A 17272-nucleotide genomic window follows, 5' to 3' on the forward strand; every position below is an offset into this window, starting at 1 on the left:
TGGGGTGGGGAGGTGGCTTCTGCCTCTGCTTGTATCCCAGGAGGTTACGGGGGGGTGGGAGGGTGGCCCCTGGATTGGGGCAAGGCGGGCTCTTCTCGCAGGGGCTGGACTCAGAGCAGGTGCCAGCAGTGCTGGGAAAGTGCTGCATCCACCCCAAACTTGGCTGGGCGGCTGGAGGCAGCAGAGCTGGGAGTGGAGCAGCAGCAAGATTTGGCTGCGTGCTGCTGGCTGTGCTCCTCACTGCCTGAATGATGCGCTGTGGCTGCATGCAGCACAGGCATTCATTGGCCAAATTATTGGCCCCATTAGTCCAATACCTGATGCAGACAGTTTTCTTTATATTGGTACCAATCCAAAATTGGACCGATGTATCAGTGCACCTCTAATTTTTTACAGGCAGTTGCGGATTTCATGATTTCATGAGCAGTAAAACATTTATTTTTGTAAAGCAACCAGGTTTAAAGAGAAAAGAGACTTCCATGATCTTCGTCATATGGATTTCTTGTAAAACCTCTTACTGAAAGTCTAACCCAAGTTTAAGTGCTGGGGTTGTGTGGCAGAATTTATAGTTGGTTCTGAATGAAAGATGAAGGTGTACAATTTGCTTCATGCATACACGCCAAGATAGAACAACTTTAGTAGTGGGCATAAAATATTTAGGATATGGGAGATAGCAAAAGGGAGGGGATGGTGAAGTGCGAGTAAGTACTGATGCTTCAACTGCGTAAGATTCCTTGTGAGAGGCTCTAGTGTCCATCCTTCTGATTTCTACCACCTAATCTATTATTTTCCTACATATATACGTCTGCCACCCAGATGTGTTGGCCTGTTTCTGGTGATACTTGAGTTAAAATATATGTAAGGACTTGCTTTCTAGTGCCTAATTACTACTGTACTGCTTCTACAGATTAAGATGAGACTTTAATGCTATACTTCTCTGTTAGAAAGAAAAGTTGTTTTTTATGGCTTTTTCCATGATCATATGGTTGTATGAATTAATTTTCCAAAAAGCCGCCTTGTTCTCTTATTCCCCAAGATGTAACATGTAACTTTTTTGAAAATTGGTTTTCATGTTACAGTTGCTCACTTCATTCTCAACAAAATGCAGTGCATCTTGTTAGTACCTCTCTTTTTATAGGGTTTATAACTAGGTTGTTAAAATTAAATTATTTTCCCAGAATGACTTGATCAAATTTAAGTTAATTTCCAGCTTTATTTTGAGTTATTTTTGCACTTGCAGTCAGTTGTCTTAGTGTTGAACACGATTACTATTATAGTATAAATAAGTTTGCCAGTTTCTTCAAGGATCAAAATATTAAATGGTTGAAGAACTCTGTGCAAATATTTGATTCATATAGAGGCCTTTCATTTATATTTAACCATAAACCATGTCCCGTCTCTAACATACTTTCTTTTTTAATACATGGATTAACTATCTCAGATCCACAAATGTTGCTTGCGTGTTTGTTGCAAATACTTTTTTCTCGGTTTATACTTGAATTATGACCTGTTTGGTGCCTAAAACTAGCCCACTAAGCACTTTTACAATATCTTGTATCTTTCATAGCAAAGGTTAAATGGTTAGATTTTTCTTTACAGTCCTGTTGTCATTGAGACTATCTAATGCACTAATCAATTAATTTTGTTCTGTAAATACTTCTAATTTTTAGAAGCTGCTTTGGTGGGGGAGCCTTTCTTCCTGGGGACTTACTTTAAAATGGTTGTGGGAGTTTGGGAGCAGTAATAGGGAGTCTGCATGTGCTTTCTGCCTCCTCTTTTTCTGCTCAGCCTTTTCAATAATAATTTTGCTTAAATTCAATTATTTTCCTCTTAGAATGAAATTCTCTATAGTTACCAGAAGTGAACAGATTAATATATATTAATTTTTTTAGTAGGCGGGATAATAAATTTGGCCTACAGTTCTCGTACATAAAATATAAATGGTGGAGATGAGTAGCTATGCTTATTTTGCTCTTCTTTATCTACTCAATCCAGCAGTGAAATCCCATGACTATACAAATCAAATTATAGTGGATTCATTCTTGCCAAAAAATACGCTTGCATGGTTCCCATCTATGTGAATAATAGTTATTCAGGAAGTTTGATTGTTATTCAGCAAGTAAGATTTGTTATGTAGGGGGGGTTGGTTTTTTTTTAATGAGGTGATACGTAATAGTTCAGCAGGTACTAAACTTAATCCATCAATTGACTGTTTCATAATAATGAATGAACAGAAGCTTGATACAAAAGAACTTTCATAAATGTTAGGGGAAAAATGACTTCCCATTTCTCACCAGAAAATAATACTTACAGCATCTTCTTAAATAGTTGACTGGTATTTTATGTCAAAGATTTTTTCAATGGGATTCAAAAAAAAAAAAAAAAACTAAAAAATCAGTGTCATACTGATTCCCAAATCTGGTGAGAAGGATTTTTCTTCTGGATCTGAATGTTGCAGCGGCAGGGCATTGACAGTGGTCCTCATGTCCCTGCTTTTATCTGTGGCATGTTTTAGTATGTTCTTGGTGTTTTGGATACTGTGTCCTGTATTTGTTTGCTGAGGTTAAAGTGGTGATTTTGGGGAATCCCTGGGTAAACAATTGCTTCTGAATGCAGGGAACTGGGCTCAGTAGTCCCAGTTGACCCCTTCTAATTCTATGTTATGAAAGAATAAAAAATGAAGTAAGGATGAAAATGTCAAATGCATGATGAGGGTCAGAATTAATACAACCCTGAAGGATGCACATTGTATTTATTTCCTTGTTAATATTGGAAATTAGAAAATGTTGCAAGTAATAGATTTTCAAGAAGCTTCTTTGCTTTCTGTTAGTTTGTCAAGGTTTTATGCATTGAAGTTAAATGTCAGTATTGTTTAAGTAAGGCTATATAGGAGTATTAAGATTTTTTTTCATAAAATATTGTCAGCAATTTTTTCTGGATATTTGATAACATAGGATATTTGTATTTGGATCGGGTATTGGACTGCTCAAATAGCTCAGTCAATTGACCAATCAAATATAGGTCAAAAATTGTAAAAAAATAAAAATAAAAAAAATTAAATTTGCTGATGGGTCCAAATAGTGCACAGAAAAAGTTTTCCTTGAAAAATGTGTCAAAACAATAAATCTGATTTATATCAAGAAAACTACAAAAAATAGGTTTTTTGGTAAAACTACTATAATTTTTGACCAACCAAAAAAATGCAGTCAGTTCACCAGCTTGCCAACCCTAACTCATATCCTATCCTTGTAGATATTCTTTTTTTCTTCTTCTTAAGTATTCACACAGCCATCAGTTAGGCCAGATATATAACTTTTTAGAATGCTTGTCTGCAGTTACTCATTTGAGCAAGTGAAGGATGTAGAAGCTTTTCTGAGTTTTGTCTTGTTAATCCTGCAGTGTAGTACTTTTTGACCAGCATACATGTAATTTCGGGGTGCTTAGCATCTGACTCATGTTGACCTAATTGGGTGTTGCATTTTGACAGTTAGCACAAATAGAGGAGGAAGAAGAGGTAGCTGGTTCTTAGGATATACCAGCTGTTCCAAGGAAATTAATTTAGGATGAGTATAGCTATTTGCATTGTTATTGTGGATTGCAGCCCATTTTTCAGTGTCCCATTCTGCATTATTTTTAGTTGTCTGCTTATTTTTCTCCCCTTCCCCTCCATCAACCATAACCTTTCTTTTGGAAAATCCCTTTGTTTGTACTAAAAGTCTCTTTTTCTAGATGGTTCTTTTAGTGAAAGAGCGGTCTTTTTTTTTTTTTTTTTTTATCTCCAAAATAATGGAATTGTACCCGGTATGAATCTCTCCCCTTTATGCTTCATTTAGAAAAGAACTGAATCAGGAATATTGATTTTTATCTCTTGCATCAAAGGACTCAAATTGTTGTGTCTCAGACTTTGAAAGCTGACTGGAGACTTCTCATTACATAAGATACTGCATTTAAATATCCATGAAATATTCAAGATGTATTATGTGGACACAAAATAACAGTTGTGGTGTGCTCTCCAAGAGTATTTAGAGCATGTATGCATGTCACAAAAATAAACCTGTTATAGGTACTTCTCAACAGTATATAGGATAACTGAAAACGTTTGTAAATAGGTACCATAACAGTTTCATGGGGGGGGGGGAGAAACAGTTGTCTTGATTTTAAGCTATTATGCATTGTTTTGTCAACATTTGATGTTTCTGATTTTAATTGTATTTGAGCAAATGCGACTAAAATATCAGAAATGCACAGTTAGATTCATCCAACATAGGGTCAAGTCACAGACCTGCACTTTATCTGTAATCCATAGCTAACAGAAAATATTTTGCTAGTTGTTTGCGTGTAGGCAAGTGTCCAAAAAGTGCAGAATTTGCCCTTGTGACCATTACCTTGACTCTAGATTTCAGAAAAGCTTAGAAAGTCTTTCCCAAACATTTTTTACTGGATGCAGAAAGCAAAAGACACCAGAGTAACTGTAATTTTAGTATTTTTTTTCACCTTTTATTAAAAGATTGTAAGACGATGCTCTTTCTGTTTTGTGTTGTGTTTTTTCTTTTTTTCTTTTTTTTTTTTCCATCACGTGTTCTATTCCCTACCATTTATTTCTAGTTGGAGTTCCGGGATTTAGACATGCTATATTTGTCCTGCCAATATCAGCTGTTTTAGCATGATGAAAAGCAACTGGCCACACATTCATGCTGTTTGTTGTGCTAAAAAAGATGGCCAGTGTGTCTCAAAAATGGCAGACCAGCTGCTGTTTGAGACAACAACTTCTTTATCGTTGAGACAGTTTTAACATGTGATCAGGTCTGAGGGACCCTGACTATCCCACAGTGCTCTTTTCTCCTTTCCTCTCTTCCCATTGGGAAACTTTTGGGGGGGCCCTGCAAAAACTAGCTTCCTGGCACAACCCTATTCCAGCTGGTGCTCAGCAGCAGCAGAGACAGAGCTTCAGCCACAGCAGGCAGCCCAAAACTGAATCCTCCTGTGGCAACAACAGCTGATCAGACAAGGCACTGATGGGATTCCCTGAGGGCACAGGCAGCTAAGGAGCAGCCCCTTAACACCACTGCCTCCCCCCCCACCCAAGGGCATACTGTTTGTGGGAACTTTGTTGCGCTTCAGCCACCAGGCTGGGCACATGCACCCACCCATAGCACTCTTATTTTGTGTAGTACTACAGACTTTGTAGCACTATAACTAATGCGTGTCAAAGGCCACAACGTAACCTACCCCAGTGCAGATGACAGGATACATTAAGAAATGGTGAAATGGTTGGTGGGTGTTAATAGGTCTGATCTAAAAGAAACTTGCTGCAGCTCTATTATGTTTTCACCAAATGAGTGTGTGGCACTGCCATCTATCACTGTTATCATGGGATTAATTTGCCAGTGTCACTGGCATGGGAACTATTAACTCATTTTTGTCCATATACTTGTGATACTTTGCACTTTTCACATACTTGGAGCATTTCAAGCACACCATGTCATGTCAATTTTCCAGTGAAGTTGTGTAACTTAGTGTTTAAATGTATACGAAACCTTCACTTTCCCTTCTCTCTTGGAATCAAAGCAGCTTTTAGAAAATGATCAAGACTTGAGAGTTCTGACCATGTGGAGTCCTGGGCTAGCATGAGGGCATTTGAAGTGGAAGAACAGTTTGTTGATTGCAGTGTAACCACACTGGCTAAAAATATTCCTCGTTGTCCCTCATCCCTCAAGCCTCCCAAGACTGGACAGTGGTAAAATGAACAGGCTTATGAGAACAACAGTGTTTGTATTTCAGTAGTTGCACAGTAATGACTATCATATTTAGGTCATCTTTGTTAGAGGAACGGGGAACTTTTTGTTAAGAGAATTCATAATTCACCAGTATTAGGGTAGTAGTGCATATTAAAGTGACATGGTGTCATTTTTCATTATTCTACAATTGCCCATCAGTGTAAGATAAATGCATACAGCACAGGGACAAAGGGATGCATTAGTTTAGTTTTTTTAGTTTTTAGGGAATGTAATAACCAAAATGACATTTTAATGTGCAACTTACCTTGTCTATGCATTTAAAAAAGGAGAATCGGTCATTTTACCTTAATAAAACACACTTATGGACATAGTGTATAGTGGTGAAAGTTGGCACAACTTTTGAAATGCTTTTGTAGGGAACACCAGATGCTTTTCTCCATTTATCCAGGTAGGATGCAAACTTCCTTCTTGAGAATTTGCCATTCAATAATGCCATCCTGGGAGTCCAAGGAGTGCATGCTCTGCACAGTAGATTGCTGAAGAATTAAACCCTTTTAACCTGGATGATTTTGGGACGTATATGATCAACTAGAGTCCTCTCCCTTTCCAAAGTATCAGAGAAAATTGGGGTTTATATGTAAAGCACTTTCCCTGGCTTCATAATAGCATTGTTCCCCAGTAGTCATTACTTGAAGGCAAATGCCATTCTTTTTAGCAAGCTGGCTTAATGTTCGAAAGTGTTGGTTTGACAGTCCCATTTCAAATCTAGCTACACAACTCATATGGTACAGGCAATGGCAAATCAAGCAGTATGTGCCCTGCAGCTGTTTGAACCCTTACCTTTGGAGGGACATTCTTCTAAGACCAAGAGATTCTTCCAAGATCTGCTTAGGTTAGTGGTTCTCAGCCGGGGTGCTGTGGTACCTTGGGGTGCTGTGAGATTCTTTTAAGCATGTTGTAGTTTGCCACAGTTACTATCAGCTGTTATGTATGCAAATACCTACACAATGTGCAGGATAAAAACAGATTTCAAATAGGAATCCATAGTGTTAAAACATTCGGACTTGTCAGGATCTTTCTGACTTGGTTGCAAGAGAAAAAGTGCTCTATTTTTTTGGTCAAAAAAACAAGTGAAAAGAAAGAGCTGGCATTTTCTGAGGGGTGCCCTGATTGTAAAAAGGTTGAGTACTACTGGCTAAGAAATGGCCTGTTGCAACTACAGAAAAAAAATTGCTGTGCTTTCTGTAATGCATGGCTGTTGTTGACTTGACTGTAACCAGCAAATAGCTGTCATGTCACAGACCAGTCACAATCTTAAATAAATAAACCTCTTTAATATACTATTGAATTCCCAGTATATGAACATTTTGCAGTAATTGTGACTATAATAAGAGGTAACCGTGACTCTTTTTAATGATATGCATTCTGGTGAATTGGACTAAAACAAATTATCCAGACCTTAAGGCCTCCATACATCTCCTGAACTATCCAGTCTCCTTTAAGTGCCAGCTTTTAAAAATATACTGCTAAATTACCTTTCTTCCTCCTGTCTACTAAATGTTCAGTTCATGCATTTGAAACTGAAATATGTTATAATGCTGTCTTCTCACATTTACTCTAAACTTCTGGTTTGAACTAATTATGCAGTTTTAATCACTAAGACAGCCTCTTGGAATAGTTTGTTAAATTTTCATTTATTTTTTTCTTCACTAGCTTATTCATCCTTATTTTTCTTTTTTCAGCTTTTCAGAGAAGTAAGAATAATGAAGATTTTAAATCATCCAAATATAGGTACCTCATGTTTCCTAATAATTTTTTTTCCTACTAAACCTTGATCTTTGTGGAAAATGTGTTTTTATGATAAAGTACGTGTGTAGAAGTTGAATAAAAGGCTCTATATCATAAAGTTCACTTAATGAAAAATGGTGAGAAGAGCATTTCATTTTCTTTGAGACTTTATAATGTGTAGAGGAGTGTATTTAAAAAAAAATTGACTGAGTACTCTGTCTTGTGTTGTTCTACAGCCACACAAATTACTACAAATATTTTGGACTTTCTTTTTTGGTTTGATGCGTGTTTTGCTCCAGAATAAGCTTTTTGGAAAAGTAAGCTTGTTAGTGGTTGAGAGAGCATTTTGAATTCTGTGGCTGCAAACGCACGTTCAAATATTCTGGGAGAATTTTCCCATAGAAAAAAACTTACCCGGAGCCACCTGTACAGACACTCGAGTGCTGAAGCCCTTAAGATTGAAGAGCTTGCAGTTTTGATGCTGTGCAGCCGGAGAGGTGGGGTTTGTACACACCTCAGCATGTTCCGCAGGCTCCCTTAGTCTTCCTGGAGGTGGCAGCAGTGTATAGGGCAGCCCTGATTGGCTGACCCAGACTGCCCATTGTCAATCTGTGTTTTCCTGCAGTAGAACATGGGGATTGTGAAGGGGTCGTGTTCTAATTCATAGAATCATAGAAAATGAGGGTTGGAAGATACCTCATGGGATCTCTAGGATGGAGATTCCACCATCTTTCTGAATAATTTGTTCCATTGTTGTGCTAGCTTCCTAGTGAGAGGGTTTTTCCTAATATCTAACCTAAACCTCCCTTGCTGCAACTTGAAATCATTGCTACTTGTTCTCTCATCTGCTGCCACTGAGAGCAGTGTAGCTCCATCCTGTCTGGAACCACCCTTCATGTAGTTGAAGGCTGTTATTAAAACCCTTCCAGCCTTCTCTTCTCTAGACTAAATAAGCCCAGTTCCCTCACTCTCTTTTCATCAGTCATACTCCCCTGCCTTTAAACCATTTTCCTTGGCTTCCACTGGACTCTTCAATTTGTCCACATCCTTTCTGTAGTGGGCAGCCCAAAACTGGACACAGTACTGCAGATGTGGCCTTATGAGTGCCAAATAGAGGGGAATAATCACTTCCCTCAATTTGCTGGCAGCACTCCTACTAATGCAACCTAGCATGTTGTTAGGCACACTGTTGGCTCATATTCAGCTTAACCCCAAGTCCTCTTTCAGCACAGCTGCTGCTTAGCCATTCAGTCCCCAGTCTGTACCAGTGCATGGGTTTATTCCATCCTAAATGCAGGACTCTGCACTTGTCCTTATTGAACCCTGTGAGATTTATTTTGGTCCAATTACCTACGTCCCTCTGAATCCTAGCCCTACCTACTAGTGTATGTACTATTCCCCGCCCCCCCATGTTGGTATCATCTGCAGTTGGGTGCACTCCATCCCATCTTCCAGATTGTTGATGAAGACATTGAACAAAACTGGCCCCAGTATCGGCTCCTGGGGCACTCTGCTTGATACAGGCTGCCAAGCAGACATAAAGCCTTTGACTGCTAACTACCCTTTTGAGCCCAGTGATACAGACAGTTTTCTATCCACCTTACAGTCCATTTATCCAACCTGTGCTTCCCTAGCTTGGTTGCAAGAATATTGTGGGAGACGGTATCAAAAGCCTTGCTAAAGTCAAGGTATATCACATTTGCTGCTCTCCCTGCATCTACAGAGTCAGCCACTCCATCGTAAAACAGTGGTAGGCAATGTTTTTAGGCCGGAGTGCTGAAAACCCCCACAGTGCCTACCTTGGAAGGTGCTGGAGTGCTGGCATGCCAGAAAAACAAAATGAGGGCAGGGGGTACATGGCAGGATGCCCTGCTTGTGTCCCTGCCCCCCCCAGCCCTACTCATGGTCCTCACCCCCAGCCCTGCTGCCCCTGCTCCCCAGCCCTGCTCATGACCCTTGCCTCCCACCCAAAGCCCCTGCCCTCCAGCCCTGCTGCCCCTGTCCCCCAGCCTGGGCTCTGTGGCTGTCAGCAGCTACCCAGAACCTGGGCTGGCTGCAAACATCTGCTGCCTGTCCGCCTTGGCCCCAGCTGCTTCCCAGTCCCAAACCTGGCCCCAGGCTCTGGGGAGGCAGCACATGCTAGCAGTGCTCCCGCTGTCCAGTCAGTAATTCCCTGAATCTTCCTCCTTCCCTTTCTTAAAGATGGGCACTATATTTGCCCTGTTCCAGTTGTCTGGGTCTGCCCCCAGTTGACATGAGTTTTCAAACATAATGGATAGCGGCTCTGCAACTATATAGTCAAATTCCCTCAGCGCCCGAGGGTGCATCGTGTCCAACCCCATGCACTTGTACACATTCAGCTTTTCTAAGAAGTCCTTAACCTGTTCTTTCACTATTATCAGCTGCTTATCTCTTCCCCAGACTGCTGCCAGGTACAGTAGTCTGGTAGCCAACCTTGCCAGTGAAGACTGAGGTAAAAAAAGGCATGGAGTACCTCAGCCTTTTCCACATAATCTGTCACTGCATTGCCTCCCTCATTCAGTAAGGGGACCCACACTTCCCCTGAACACTTTCACTTTTCTCATGTTGCTAACATACTTCTTGTAGAAACCCTTCTTGCTACCATTCACTTCCCTTGCTAGCTGCAATTCCAGTTGCACATTAGCTTTCTTGATTTCAACCCTGCATGCCCAAACAGCACTTTTTATACTTCAAACTAGTAGTTTGTTCAAGTTTCCACTTAGAAGTGTCCTTTGTGTGCTAGCTCATTAAAGAGTTTCCTTCTAAGCCAAAGCTGGTCTTCTGCCATACTTGCTAGTCTTCCTGCACATTAGGATGGTTTGTTCTTGTGTTCTTACAAAGGTTTCTTTAGGGTACAACCAGCTCACCTGGTCTCCTTTCCCCCTCAAAGATTGGCATCGCAGGAGTTCCTTAAGTGAGTTGAAGTCCGGGGTCCTTATTCTGCTGCTTTCCTTCTTTCCTTTCTTCAGGATCCTGAAATCCGTTATTGTGGTTGTTACTGTCCAAGTTGCTGTCCACTTCTACATTTCCCACTGATTCTTCCCTTGTTTGTGAGCAACAGGTCAAGAAGAGCACAGCCCCTAGTTGTCTTCTACAACAGTTGCCCCAGGAAGTTGTACCCAACACTCTCCAGAAACTTCTTGGATTGCCTGTGCACTGCTTTATTGCTCTCCTAGCAGATGTCAAGGCGATTTGAAGTCTCCCATGAGAGCCAGGGCCTGCAATGTGGAACCTTGCACTAGCTGTTTGAAGAAATCCTCATCTGCTTCATCTTCCTTGGCTGGTGGTCTATAGCAAACCCTCACCGCAGCATCATCCTTGCTGCTCTTCTGTCTGACCGTAACCCAGAGACTTTCAACAGGCCTACCTTTAGTTTCATACCGGAGCTCTGAGTAATCATTCTTTTACATAAAGAACAGCTCTTCATCCTTGTCTCCTATCCCTGTCCTTCCTGAACAGTTTATACACATCTCTGAGGGAAATGCTGGAGGACTGTTCTTCTCTGAAATAAGCCACAGCATGTACAGATGTTCTCCTGGGAGTTATTTAACCCTGGCTGTTTCCAGGTTATTTTTCTCCTGGAGTGGCCATTTTTACTTCAGGGGAGAGAGCATGAATATTTGCTCACTTATGGTTTCTCCTGGGAGAGCAACAACTCTTCCAGGGGAAACTGAATGTGTGAGGTCTATGTTAATGTAAAGTATTTAAAGTCACAGTTTTATGTCAGTCTAACAGTGTATTTCACATTTACAATAAGTAAAATTATTACCTATAAATCTGTTTTTATGACCTAGTGCATTTCAAGCCAGAACTTTGTGGTTGTGAAGTTGGATCCAGACTGTGCTATTGATAAAGCATTAGTGTTTTCATTTAAAAGGAAGAGAATCAAAAGTTGCTTTTTAAGAAATGTTATCATATTGTTAAACATTGGTGTGATCACTTTTTGTTAGAGCCCTTCGTAAAGGTCATTTTAAAACTATACTGTAATTATCCATAATCTTTCCATTAAATATCTGCTCTTTTCTCCTCTCTAGTGAAGTTATTTGAAGTTATTGAAACCGAAAAAACTCTTTACTTAATCATGGAGTATGCAAGTGGCGGTAAGTATTTCCCATTATGATGCAAAAAATCATAAATTGCCAAGTTCTGTGGAAGTTGTTTGTCTTGTAAGACTTTTTTTTTTAAAGTGGGAAATGTGAATTGCATAGTAGTGAAACGTTAAGATCCAGAGAAGATGTTCTTAAAGCCTCACCAAGTTTTAAACAGTGAAATGCCTTTGCCAACTTGTTCAGACTTAACTTTGAAGTAGGATAATTGTATTTTGTAGTAGTAATGATAAAAGGGTGATAAAGCACAGGAGTTTGTGTGGCAGTAGGTCCCAGTAATTTTTTTGGTACAATTGCGTATACTCAGCTGTAGAAATTTAGAAAAAAAAAATTCTCATTTTCAGGTGAGAAAGAGACAAAAGTCTGCCATGCTATCCCTTTTGTTTTAAAGCACCAATATTTTGGTCATTTTTTTGAGTTGCTGGCAACACATGGAATATGCTTTGTTTATTAAAAATTAGACCCACAGCTACCAAAATCTTTCTGACTTCTTGCACCTCTACATCTCTCTACCGATTCTTTTTTTTCTTTTGAATCATTAATTCCTGATTAATGAACCCAAAAAAGGTGGGGCTTTCACCTAAACAGCTGGAGCCATGCTAGTCAAAAAGGAATAGCAGTCTGCTTGAAATGTGGCATTGTTGTTAAACTTTGAAATCAGCTGGTGAAATTTTCACAAGTTGAAGCTTATCTTTGGTTTTGGTGGAGTTGCGTGGAAGTTTTTCCTCCTTCCTAAAATTAACAAGCAGAATTTAAGCACTTATTTCCCCTGTGCATGTTACATAGATGCAGCTCACCTCTGGGTCATGTTTTCTATAAATATTCCATAACTGCCAGCATGGATTGTCTTAACAACTGTAAATGAAGTCCAGGAAACACTAGCTGCATAGACAAGCTTTTTTGAAATGCAGTAAAACTAGTGGGGAATGTTGGTTTAATATAAGGCTATCCAGCTTGCTGTTTCTTGTGGGCTGGATCTGGACCAGGATAGGGCGAGCCATGGCCGCAACAGTTGAAACGGCCATCATTGACATTTTCTCACCATTGGGGCTCCATACTTGAGGTTTCTATGACAAGTACTGCCCCTAAGTTTCTAACCCTTCTTGGAACTCCATGGGCCAGATGACCAGGTCCATGGGCTGAATCCTGCCCAGGCTGGGTAGTGCCTGCCCCTACCCCATGCCCTCCCTCACACTGGGGGCCTCGATCTGCCTCCCCCACCCCTTCTACAAACTTACTGAGAGGACGCTGCTCTCCAAGCAGTTGGGCTGCATTCCTGTAAATTGGCTGTTGAATCAGTATCTGCTAATATGGCTGGTTAATAATCAGCTATTGGTATCAGCCAAGAAAATTATTTATCAGTGCACCCTAATTTTTTTCTGTTGTACCTGTGGGGGGGGTTGTAGTCCATTGTACATCTTAAATTTAAGATAAATCCATTTCATTTCTGATTCCACATTTGACTTTTAAAAACTATTGTATAACTAGGTTTTTTTCCTTTGAGGTCATTTTGTAATAATCCATGCTTTCTCTTATCTAAAAAGATGTAAATGTTAACTATTTTACCTGCTTCTAAACTTATCACATTTCAGACACTTAAACTAAATGATTTATTGCTACCTAAACACTGATGTTGTGTATTTGGAGACATTCCCTCTTCCATATCTAATGCTGTTTTTCTGTTTAAAAAACAAAACAAAATTACTTAAACCATGCTGTGACAAACAAGTCAATATTTCACAGGCTAGGTGGTAACATTTGAACAACTGGAAGAATATTTCAGTTTAGTTAGCAAGTTTTAAAATGACATTTCTTTGACTGTTTTAAAAGAATGCAAAACTTTCCATTATTGCTTCAGTATTGTCCTTCAAAAATGCCCAGCCTTATTGAATTGCACTTTCCTTCAGAATTTGGAAGTTATCCATGAACCTGTTGTGCTGAAAAGTCTTTCCCCAGTATCAGACATGGGAAGCTTGTTGAAGCAAACCATGATTTATCAGTCTCTCTTTTCACCTAAATGGTGGGTTGTTGTGGGGGAGTTTGAGGGGGCGGGGGGGTTGGTCTTATAAAGGAGACCCTATTTTAGTTTAACTACAGATTGAAATGGGGATCTCTGTCTTGATTATAAAGTTTTTTGTTCAGTTGGTTGGTTTGGTTTGTATATATAGATACAGGAATTATAACAGAGAATACTAGCATTTTTCCCTAGCTGTTTTTAAAGCATTTTTGTCCTGAAACCTAAAACATCTACCATTACAATATAGCAAATGTACCCTTCCAGAGATTTTTCACTGGGAAAACAAGTAGATTTTAGAAGAGTGGCACACTACTTTCCTTCTTACTGTAGGTAATTAGGAGCAAACATTTTCCCTTCATTTTGGCATCCACCTGATTTTATTTACAAGACTTTCTTTTATCAGGGATTATGATATAGTAAATCTGAGACCAATTGAGTTTTTTATTTAAAGGAAAAATAGTACTTTTTATGCTTGTTATAATGACTTCTCAGATTAACTGAAAACTCCTGTATATGAGTGCAGAGGCTGCTGCAGCACACTGTAATTACTCAGTTAATTGAATCTGCTGGAGCTTGGTAATTACCACGTTCCAGCTGCCTCTTGCATCCTGTGTATGTGTCCCCATGCTTCAAAATGGTGGTGGGGGCACTTGAACTAAAGCTTGTTGAAATATCTTTTTATCCGTTTTGAAGCTTGGGGACACCAGTACACGAGATGCTGCAGCACTTTAATCAGAGCGACTCTCAGAGCCAGTCTATTTAAAGTGCTGCCCTCCTCCACCCCCAGAGCATTTGTAAAAGTGCCCTCAATTTTTAGTTCACTTGATCTAGTTGCTCTAATTTTCAATAAATAAAATAGGTAACTTGCTGAGTTGCCATACCATCACAGCTTCTGAAATGAAGTAGATAGTATTCTAAAATATTTGATGTTAACAGATGTCACTTTCTTTCACATATTTCAATTGCAGGTGAAGTATTCGACTATCTCGTTGCACATGGTAGAATGAAGGAAAAGGAAGCAAGGGCTAAATTTAGGCAGGTATGTATGATACTCTGTTACTTTTAGCACTTTGACATGAGTTTTTCCTTTGTTTTAGTCATGAAGGGAACAAAGCCATTTTGTCTCCTGTGTTGGTTTTCCAGGTGCACTCTGAGATGTAGACTTTGTAGCATTGAATAATAGTGAAAAATCAAACTCTGTAGAAAATGAATTTAGAACGCTAAAATATAGTACTATTAAAGACAAAGAGGTCAGTTGCACAGCCTGAAATCCATTTAAAGTGCTTGTATGTCAAAACTACTTTGGTATTCTGGCTATTAGTTCCTGTATCCTCTATTTCTTTAAATGGTGATTTCAGTGCTCTTTAGAGATGGAACCTTCTTGCTATAATCATTCAACGACAAGCACACCTGCTTTAAATCAAAACAGAGTTGGTGAAAATGTGAGGAATCAATAGGAGAAGCACAGGCTTCCTTTTCATGCGAAGTGGAACTTAAAGCAGATGCTTTAAAAATAAATCCTGAGAACTTCAAATTTTGTCATTTTACCCTTAATAACGTAGGTCTGTCAGAGGAGTTCCTGAGATGAAAGTCCACACATTCAGTAAACCAGTAGTAAGAAAAGTTAAAGAGAAGCGAGTAATACTGTAAATAATTTGGATCAAATCCTCAGCCTCCTAGTACCACTTAGTCTTACAGTTCGGATCCTGCAAGCGGGTGACTTGGTTGCATCAGTGAAAATGCTAAAATCTGCTTTCTTTCTTTGTCTGGCTCAATGATGCAGAAATGTATTTAGCCATTTATATATTTAGTATTTATTTCTATCCTCTTGAATAAAAATCCATGTTGTTAGTTTTGAGATCTGAAAAAAAATTATTGCTATTTCAGAGTATGCTAAACAGTAAATTAACATTTTTAACTGACAGCATAAAACCCAGTGAATACAGACAGTAACTCAGCATTTTTATTTGTAAACTTTGCTGGTATTCCCCAAATGGCTACTTTACAGTTCTTACTGATAATTTCTTGTAATGAAATATACCATCCACAAACAGAAATACAAAAGGAAAGGATCTGGAGCGGACTTGATTCTTTAAAAACAAATAGGAACAGTAGTAGCTGAAAGGAGTTGCATGATTTTGATGGAAAATCGAATGTGTCCAAAAAAAAAAAAAAAAAAAAAAAAAAAAAAACCCTATAACCCTATATAAAGGTCTCCAAATTTTGAATGAAATATGTTTTCTAACATAAGCAGAAATCTTTACACATACTGATTCTTATTCAGGATAATACATCATAAGCTATTTTGGGAGCAGTGGAAACATAGGGACAAATGATTTATTCTGTCTCATTCTGAAGTTTTCCGCATGCTTGTGTAGAGAAGTGTAATGAACAAGAACATCACTTAAATATGACTAGTTGCTGCAAAAGGAAACAAAAGGGATGTTTAAGCTAATATAATGGATATCAGTGGCAGAAAGCACTGTTCTTTTCACTTGTTGTCTTGGCTCTTCATAAACTTTGCATTATACTTTTTTTGCAAAAGCTGCTTGACTTGTATCCTAGAAGATACAATTCTATGACTTGTGCACACTGATAAGCTCAGAGAATCCTTTCAGCTCTTTATTCATTCCTGGGGTTTTTTCAAAGATCATTCTTTGGCTTCTGGAACTGTCATTCCTATTGCAGTTAGGCTGTACAATATTTCTAAATCCAAAAAGGTGGTTGTTTTTATTCAGATACAGTAATTTATTTTTTTTTCTCATGCATCAGAAGATATGTTATGGCCATACTAATCTTCAGCAGTCAAATCTAATTCTTCATTGTCTCCTTTTCTCATCACTCTTACTGTTTTGGAAATATTCTCTCAGCATGTGCATGTTTTGTTCCTTCATTTTCAGTGCCATGTCTCATTATTCCCATAGTCTTGGTTTTTAAACTTCTCCACTTTCCTGAAAGAGTTTGAATCAGCTGCTCTCCAGGCTGAACATGTCCTAACAGGATGAGCTTAAGCATTTCCTTCACACTTCCTGTATTTCAGTTAGCTGAAGTACAGTTTGGGAAGATAGCCACATAATCAGCTTTAACTTGCTGAAGTACACAGAAATCCATTTTCCAAGTCCCTTTGTTTTTACCTTTCTGTATTTCCACAGTAGGTGCTTATAGAACTTTCTCATTTCATAGCATATAGGATTGGTCCATCCATTTACTAGCTTGACAATGATACTATGATTATATTTTAGAAAAGCTGGAAAACAAGACCTAGAAATCCTAGCCAAGCTGTAATGCTAAGCTTAGCTTCCTGTATGGCTTGTTTTTTCTCAGTTTGTAACTCTTCCTCCCTCTCTCCAGACAGTGCCTTTCCTCTCTCCAGACAGTGCCTTTTCTCCATCAAACGTACAGTTGTGCCCAAAGAGAATCGGTGCATACCTGTCCCATTTTAAGATTGTTCAGGAAGGGCAGTTGGAGCATGGATCTTACTTCCTTCATTAGGAAGTGTATTGGTTCTGTGGCGGTGTTTGTGGTAGCCCAACAAGGAGAAGGTTGCCTGGAGGCTTATGGGTTGTGAAAATACCAAGCTAGATTTTCTTGTCATCCCCCCC

General features: G+C 39.1%; 1 protein-coding gene across 5 annotated transcripts in view; it reads left to right on the forward strand.

Moving 5' to 3' along the window:
- The window catches only part of MARK3 (microtubule affinity regulating kinase 3), an 86283-nt gene that overhangs the window by 25377 nt on the left and 43634 nt on the right, over positions 1–17272 (forward strand). For all 5 annotated transcript variants that reach the window (XM_019550766.1, XM_019550769.1, XM_019550770.1 and 2 more), the window contains 3 exons: positions 7481–7529; positions 11582–11647; positions 14639–14709. In XM_019550766.1, coding sequence (XP_019406311.1) covers positions 7481–7529; positions 11582–11647; positions 14639–14709 — 186 coding nt within the window. The remainder of the gene's footprint in view (positions 1–7480; positions 7530–11581; positions 11648–14638; positions 14710–17272) is intronic.

Source organism: Crocodylus porosus, unplaced genomic scaffold (genome assembly GCF_001723895.1).
Source record: "Crocodylus porosus isolate Cpor-Errol unplaced genomic scaffold, CroPor_comp1, whole genome shotgun sequence".
Lineage (NCBI taxonomy): Eukaryota > Metazoa > Chordata > Crocodylia > Crocodylidae > Crocodylus > Crocodylus porosus.